Here is an 8681-nt window from a genome sequence, read left to right as displayed (position 1 = left end):
ATTGCGTGGATGATTATCCATGGAAGATTGCTGTTACAATTTCATTAAAAATAACCTTAGCTTCCTGAGTTCCTTAGCTGTGTTTGAAAACGTTTTGGGTGTGGACCAGCTAAATGATTTCAAAGCAACTCCAAACAGCAATTAGTGGTTCCCTCCGAGTGAGCTCTGGTGTTTACAGTTCCCAGCAGTCTGAGTCACATCTGAAATCTAACCAACAGAAAAAATGCAGCTGACTAATTTGATAATTTTAACACATTATCAGCCATTATACAGTCTGTGCATGTACATGCTTGATAAGGCCATTTAAAAACAGCAGGGAGAGTCAGAATCAAATTTAACATCACTTTAACAAACTAAGTATGTGTCACTTTTCCATTATAAAAACACACTTCAGCAGAAGTGATAACTACAAGGCACTATAGTGACTTTTTCAAACGAGCCGTTGCTTGCTTTTCTAAAAGCAGATGTGTTGTAAATGTGAGCAGCTGTGCAAACATTATTACAAGTCGTGTTTCTCCATTGACTGATGAAGCCAATCTAAACTCAAGGACGGTAGTTTGCCAGCAGACAAAATACGCAAAGCCAGAAATTCAAGCAGCAGAGCCCTGGAAAAATGTGTGCTACTGTATGTGACCAGAGGAAGCATTTCTGCTATGTCACTCCCTGGCCTAACTGTGCCCTTTATCTTAGTTGTCCTACTGAAATTTATTTTATTTTTTCCAATTTGTATTTTGTTTTTTGAAGGATTTTGCACTCAAATGACTTGTTTTGCATTTTTCTCTGCTTGAGAGAACTCTGCTTCCTGTCACACAGCAGGTGCCAGGTGCACAAGCCCTGTAGCTCTCTGTTTATGTCCTGACGTGCACCTTACTCTGGCCCTACTCTCCTGTCAGCCTTGTTGCACTAACACATATAAACTTTTATCATTGTAATTATTAAATGGAGTCCTATTAAAGTTAACCCACTGCACAGGTTTGAACATCTCCAACCAACACAACTTAGAACACCTTTGGGGTGTTTATGCAAACAACGTCTTTCAAAACCACTGTTTTGACAATCCAACTCCCCAACAAAATGTTGGCATTTTACTGCAAACCACAGATGCATTACATCTGTAAACATTATTATGTAGCCAAACTTTGTTCCAACAAAGCTGTCGTCTATAGAAAAATTATCATGTCTTGGCTAAAACTACTCTGTTTTGGTGGCAAAATCCCAGACAAAAACACAGCAATGTCTTATGGCACTATCCCAGCAGGAAAATGCAGTGATGTCTCAGTGGTAAACAACAGCTTTTCATTGCAAAAACAGCAACGGATTGCTAAAAGAAACCTACATTAAGTTGCTAACAAGCTGCTGGAAACACAGGGATGACTTGCTAAAACATGACCACTTTTGTTGTTTGTTGGCCCCAGGCAAGTGTTTCGCCTTGGGGTAAAACAATCAAACACCTCCATCTCCTCCATATAACTATGTCTGCTCATATATTACATCACTGCAGGGACACTTATATGATATATATTAAATGCATAAATGCAACTTTGTGGTTTTCAGAAATGTACAATGACAACATTTTCTTCTGACGCGGGCCTGGTTTTCAAATAATTAATGAAATCAATTCAATAATTGAGAAATTCTTAAGTCAACAAGAGTAAAATGAACTACAATGATCAACTACATGTGAAACTGGAAAGTGTTTGGATACCCACACAAGACCTGTATGGTGATGCTGAGGGTTTCTTCTTTCGAGCTGGCTGCACTGGTGACGACACACTGGACCGAACGGCTGTTGATTTCTCTGGTGGGTACTCCAAACAGCGAGCTGACGGTGGTAGTGGTATCATTGTCATGCATGTAGGAGTTGAATGTTGGCTTCACGTTTTCTGCCAGGGTACCAGTGAGCCACCTCACCGTTGCGGGAGGCTTGGAACCAGCAGCCGTGCAGGTAGCGAGGACAACCTCATTGTCACCCAAAGTAGGATGATGGCCCTTCAGGCTTGTGACAGGAGGCACTAAAAGAGTATAAATACAAGAAATAGTCAACATGCAAGCAAGAAGGTAAATGTAATTGTTATCCTCTCATTCATTTTTGATACAACATATCATACCGAGCAAGTTTAGAGGTATCTCTGTCATGCGATTACCAATGGGAAACAAGGTGAAGATGCACGTGTAGATGCCTTCGTCCATCAACGTAGCGTTAGATAACTGCATAGATGCATGTTTTTCGTTAAAATTCCCAACAAATTTAAATCTTTCATCGCGTCCGTTGACAAACTGTGGTCCAGTTTTGTCCAAGACTATGAAGAAATTCTCATTCTGAGGATTTCCTTTGGTCATCCTCTGCCACGAAATCTGGGTGAGGTGCTCTGTGGAGTCGATGAGTTTGCAGGGTAAGACTGTAGTCTCTCCTTGCACCACGGTTATGTTCCCTCCGATTACTTGGAGACCTAAGGTGCATAAAATTTCATCAGGTAATCAGATCCAAAGTCAGAGGGCACAAGCATAAAGACATTGATGGATGGAAGCAGTCACACTTGGCCTCAGCTGAGAATCTGACCTGTCTTAGCTGTACAACCACAGCATCTTTTTCTGTCAGTCTCAACCTCTTGTCCAAACTTTCTTTTAATCGCTGAAATACTATGCTTTTAAAAAAAACAATCCCCAAAATGGATTCAATCCAAAAGGTTGGCTTGGCGTGAAGTGTAGACAACGAAATTGAAGCTTTTGCAAAATCATGATGGTGTGGAAACTTAGGCTTCGTTTAGGCGTAGTCTTGGCATTTTAAGCAAACATTTGTAAAACAATTTGTTACATGAATTGTGTAGTTGCACTCTTGATCTAAAGCTGAAAAACTGAAATGACCGGCAGCATAATAACCCCCTGAAGAAGCCTATTTCAGTTAAAAAAAAAAAAAAAAAAAGCCCTGATTGGCCCTGAATACCGTGCTTTAAGATTCGGATTTGGACATCCCTAATTTTTTTAAATTAGAGATAGGCCTACGTCATTATTTTTAAGAGATTCTTATTATTTTGAGATGCTAACTTATTATTTTGAGAATTAATTTTTTTATTATTTTTAGATGCTGATGCATTATTTAAGAAGTTCTTTTTTTTATTATTTTGAGATACTGAGTCATTATTTAAGAAGTTCTTTTTATTATTTTGAGATACTGAGTCATTATTTAAGAAGTTCTTTTTATTATTTTGAGATACTGAGTCATTATTTAAGAAGTTCTTTTTATTATTTTGAGATTCTGAGTCATTATTTAAGAAGTTCTTTTTATTATTTTGAGATGCTCTTTTTATTATTTTGAGATGCTCTTTTATTTTATTTTTTTCTGAAAATGTCCTATTATAATGACTTAGAGGAACTGTTTGGTCTCTTTTTGTTTGTTCGTTTTTCATTTCCCTCATATTGGCAGAAATGGAGAAATGGGCTTCCATCCCCTCAGTGGTTGGGTCAAAAAAGATAGTGCTGAGTTCTGGCGTCTTATAAACTCATGCAGGTGTTTCACCAAGATAAGTTTGCTATGCAACTCAGATGCTTTTCAAACATTTCGTTTTGCGGGGCAACTTTCAGAGTTAGGGATCATTTGTATTCTGCTAGCCATAGTAAGGAAAACAAAGAGAAGCGTGAGGCTGGATCTTTGTATGAACACGTGCCTTCAGGAAGCAAGATCACTCATTCATACTAATCCACAAATTACACAGCCCAACTGTATCCTACTCTGCTTCGCGTTTTTTATCATATATCTTCAGTAATTTGTGCAGCTCATTTACGTTTTGGTGTCTGACTCTGTGTGGCCTTTGTTCCAGCCATGAACCAGGCGTTAGCGCCTGACAAATCATCGGCTATTGTCACGTAAAGGATGAAAAGTAGACTCATTTCTTCCATATCTGCCCCAGCACAGACGCAAATAACTCAACTACATTTAAACTAGGGCAACATTGCTGTGTCTGCGACGAGGACGCGAAAAAAAATCGTATTTATTAGCAACTTTGCAAACCATTTCTGTCTTCACCTGTCTGATTTGTGTTCATCACTTGCATCGTAAAGTGATCCCAACACCATTTTCTGCGTAATACCTCGAGATAAGTGTATCATAAGCTAAATATAGCCGAGATGTTAAAAAACTAACAGCGAGGGGCAAGGAAAAGGCTATATAGCCGACATACCTCCTACAACAGTGCTCGAGATCAATATCGACATCAATAAAAGCATGATGCAGCTCCTGGAAAGACACGGTGTCCATCGTTTACAGCAAAAATAAGATAAACGGTGTCCCTCCATCCATAGGTGCGAGCTAAACGCAGTTACCCTCGCCAACTGTGTCTCACAGACTCCGCCCATGGTGCGTCAGAGAGATGACGGTTGTTATAACCAAAACAACCTATAAAACTACCAAAAATATCTATATTTATATTTCTATATATATTTCTTATGGAAGAGTTTGACTTCTTGCTCAGCGCGCATTTGATAATTGACATGCATTCACTCCGGACCCAGTGATCATTATTGTATAAATAATAAAAATTATTTTCTCCCCAATACCTTCATGTAAAAATTAAAATAAAAAAAAACAACCACTAAATTTTGTCATGTTAATTCACTCAATATTAATGAGTAAATCATTTATTTTTCACAAACATTTTTATAAAAAGTTTTTTTTTCAGTAGTGTCCATGCAGGACACACCTCATTGTTTGGAATTTTAGTGCTTTTTCTATTTTATATTTTGAGATAAAATTGAAGTATCTCAGTCACACTACACGAAATGTATTGAAGGAAACCCTACATGTTTTGTATCAAAAACTTATGAAAATATAAATTAGAAAAAGTAGTTAAATCATATTTGAGGTGTGTGGAGTGTTATGATATATTTTTAAAGGGAGCGTTCACCCCGCCCCCAACTATAAAAACAAAGTTTTCCTCGCCAAAAGGACACATTTTAAAACTCGACAGCAATGTCCCTTTTCAGAAACCTTGACACGGTTACACAAGATAATACACATCCAGTCTCTCCAATACAATACCCTAAAAGGTATTTCTTTATTCAGTTATCTCCTCTGTACTATGTCATCGTAATAATAGAATATTAAGTTTGTGTGATTATGAGCTATTTACATCAGCTTGTGTTCATTATGTATCTTGTATTACTGTGTTCAATAAAGAGCATTTTAAAAAAGTGGGGGAAAGGACCCTTGAAAGTGATAAAAAAAAAAAAGAGAAAAAACTTTAAAAAACAAAAACAAAATGTTACTGCGTACTTGAAGATTTCATTTTCAAATATTTTCTTTGTAGAAGGGAAGCGGAAACCAAGGTCTAAATTTATGTTATGCTAAATAGTTTGGGTGGCAACAAAAAGTCCCTAAAAATAATCTTCAGTGGCAGTTTCAACCCAGCTGTCAGAAAGCAGAAAGCAGAAAGCATAGGCATTTAATGCAATCAAAAGACACAAAAAAATATACAAATTTGCTAATGTGGCTTGAATCATGAATATCAATACAATATTAAGACTATTCTTCTCTGATAGTAATGTGTATGGCCCACAGTTAAATCCAAATTTTGTGTTTTTAGTTAAACACCTAAATGAAAATGCACAAACTCCATTTCGTCCACAAGATAATGACCAGTGCTGTTCGCAAAACTGAATGTCTCCTTTTATATTATTAATAATAGTCAAAAATGCCATCAGAATGAATGAATGAAATATCGGCTTTCCTTGAGATAAAGTGGCTCATCCCTCCTTCAACAAAGCTTAGCTGTTGCTGACGGTTTACTGCAAGCGTGTTCACACCCATAGGCGTAATTTATGGGGGGATGGGTGGGTTGCAACCCACCCAATAATTTAAACCAGCCACCACAAAAAAGGGAGGGATCCAAAACTATACCACACCCGTGACACAGCAAACCAAAAAGTGAAAAAGGAACCACCACCAAGGGAACCGCTGCGCTCTAGGCCCTCAGCACCTGTCAAAGGAAAGAACACCATTAAAAACATGAAATCAAGGCAACTCTCACACACACCATAACCAAAATGTCAGCCACCCCAAACTCAAAAGAAACTACTCCAAATCACAAATTATCAAGATAAAAGCAAAAAGGTTTCTAAACCATAAAGCAAATATAACCCAGAGACCCAATCAACAATAATTCAAAGAAAGAACTGACAAATGGAAAAGGAATAAACTCAGGTAATCAATTAGATGTCTGCCACTCTAAATTAATTAAAATCAGGCTCTAGAGGGGACGGCTCTATGTCAAAGGGAGGGTCCAGACGCCCTCCCCTGGCGCACGTTGGCATCTTTTTTGTTGGTCCAGGCTGCACGGCCACAGCTTTGGGCCGCAGTTAATGGGGACAGATTAAGGTGCCAGATATGAGCCGAATCAGAGCGCCAAATTAAAACAATTGGAGTCCCAAGAGAGCCAAACCAAGGGGAGTAGGTACATAGAGGGGAAGAGCCAAACCAAGGGGAGTAGATACACAGAGGGGAAGAGCCAAACCCAGGGCAGTAAATGCACGGAGGGCAAGAGCGCAGCCCCGGCCTCCACCAGCGATGGCCACAGAAAGCGCACACACAGGCCCGAGGGAGACAGCCCGGCTCCCGGTAACACCACACTGCTTTGTTCTGAAACCCAATCTTCTACCCCGCTACCACACACAGCTGCCAGCTCCGGGAAGGAGGAAAGAGGAAGCGAAAAGCCCGACTGGGTCTATTTATAGGGGATTGCTCGCCAGTTGTTTGCCACACTGCCCCTCACGGTGGGGAGCGTAGCGCTGTCCTGCCACAATATCATAATTATTTAAAATGAATATTAGGTATTATAAACACGACAATGTGGTAGATTTTCTCAATGGCAGTAAAAGAAAAAAAAAAGTGACTGGTCTGCGTCATTTGACTCGTGGTCAAATGTTGAATGAATGAAAGTTAGTCCTGCTCTCTGCTGTGCTGTGTCTCTGAGCTGTTATTTAATACAGCCTGCTGCTGCTGCTGCTGCTGCGGGGCAGATGATGCTGCTGCTGCTGCTGCTGCTGCGGGGCAGATGATGCTGCTGCTGCTGCTGCTGCTGCGGGGCAGATGATGCTGCTGCTGCTGCTGCGGGGCAGATTATGATGCTGCTGCTGCTGCTGCGGGGCAGATTATGATGCTGCTGCTGCTGCTGCTGCGGGGCAGATGATGCTGCTGCGGGGCAGATGATGCTGCTGCTGCTGCTGCGGGGCAGATGGGGCAGATGCTGCTGCGGGGCAGATGCTGCTGCTGCTGCTGCTGCTGCTGCGGGGCAGATGCTGCTGCTGGTGCTGCTGCTGCTGCTGTGGGGCAGATGCTGCTCGGACCGGACGGTGTTTACGGCGGCTCGCTCAACTTCGTCGGTCGCTTTGACAAGAAAGTTTAAATAAAAAAGTCTCCAGACAGTCGTATAGCACTCATATAGTGGTCTGGAAATCTCACGATCTACTGTGTTTGAGGCAAGCCGACGGCGGCGTGTTCTTCATAATTCGTCCGGGTTCGGAGTGCGGGGTGCGGACCCAATTGGATGTTACACCTGCATAACGCGCCTGGGTGTGTGTGTGTGTGTGTGTGTGTGTGAGTGTAGCCTATACTACATGCTGAAAAGAGGGTCACAAGAAGAAAGATCAGAGTCCAACATGGCCGTGTTTCTGCTAAAAACCTGCTGGACCGAACCAAAACCAGCCCAGTGTTTGTCCGCACACAAACACACACAGTGATCCACACGTTATAGCCTAAACACACACACGTGTAAACACACACACGTGTAAACACACGCACACAGGAAAAAAAAATATAAACAAAAAAGACAAAACAATGCCTGTGTCACTCAACCCCCCCAATGTTCAACTCAAAGTTACGCCCTTGTTCACCCCCATCTGAGAACAGAGCAATCCAGCCAAATTATTTCACAAGAAAAAGTCACTCGTGCAAAAATTTGATGCAATACTGTCTGGGCCCAAAAATTACTGCACTCTGTGGTAATTCCTCTGACCTCTGATGTTAAATACAGAAATACACTCCAAAAGCAGAAACTCGCAGCTGGACCACTGAAACAGACAGGTGCAGCAAGATAAATAGCTGCTGAACAAAGAGCGACTTTGAATGCCAATGTTGCGGAGGGAGTGCCAAAGAACACAGAGAACACAGTTTCCCGTCTTGAAACAGTTTCTCATTGTTCACATGTGAGCCACAGATTGTCTAGAAAGAAAATCAATGAAAACAATGAAAGGTGTGTTCATGGACGACAGTTGAGGACGACGAAAACGGATTGAACTTTAATCAGTCCTTCGATCTCTTTCTCAATTTTCTTTTTTGCTGTATTTCTACGATAAACATATCCCTCTTTTAAAACATATCTCACTTTCACTTTCACGCCAATTAAAGGATTTCTAAGGGCCATGAAGCGGAGTGATACATGCAGAGTCCCAGTTATATCAGCACTCATGTAATGTCTCTGGACCAATCAAATTGCTTGGTCAGAACTAACTGTTCCATTTATATTTTTGCTTATTGTGGCGAGAGACGGGGGTGAGAGTATAAGAGTTTTTGTCAACAACGCCACCTGGGGAGCTTTGTCCCAGGAATTAGTTTTAAACCAATTTCACCTTTAAGGCACACACACAAGGACAAATCAGCGGGGGGAGCTAAATTAAAGCTGAGGCTTACC

At 40.9% G+C, this 8681-nt stretch overlaps 1 protein-coding gene across 1 annotated transcript; it reads right to left on the bottom strand.

Annotated features, from left to right (window-relative positions):
* Nucleotides 1-1478: 1478 nt before the first annotated feature.
* LOC121938948 (nectin-1-like) lies at nucleotides 1479-4528 on the bottom strand. The gene is made up of 3 exons (XM_042482098.1): nucleotides 4179-4528; nucleotides 2109-2450; nucleotides 1479-2012 (listed from the first exon to the last, which is right to left on the bottom strand). The coding sequence occupies exons 1-3, from the start codon at nucleotides 4351-4353 to the stop codon at nucleotides 1675-1677; spliced, it is 855 nt and encodes a 284-aa protein (XP_042338032.1). The 5' UTR covers nucleotides 4354-4528; the 3' UTR covers nucleotides 1479-1674.
* Nucleotides 4529-8681: the final 4153 nt, after the last annotated feature.

Source organism: Plectropomus leopardus, unplaced genomic scaffold (genome assembly GCF_008729295.1).
Source record: "Plectropomus leopardus isolate mb unplaced genomic scaffold, YSFRI_Pleo_2.0 unplaced_scaffold3834, whole genome shotgun sequence".
NCBI lineage: Eukaryota > Metazoa > Chordata > Actinopteri > Perciformes > Serranidae > Plectropomus > Plectropomus leopardus.
The sequence above is the reverse complement of the archived record's forward strand: the minus strand, read 5'-3'. Positions and strand labels throughout refer to the sequence as shown.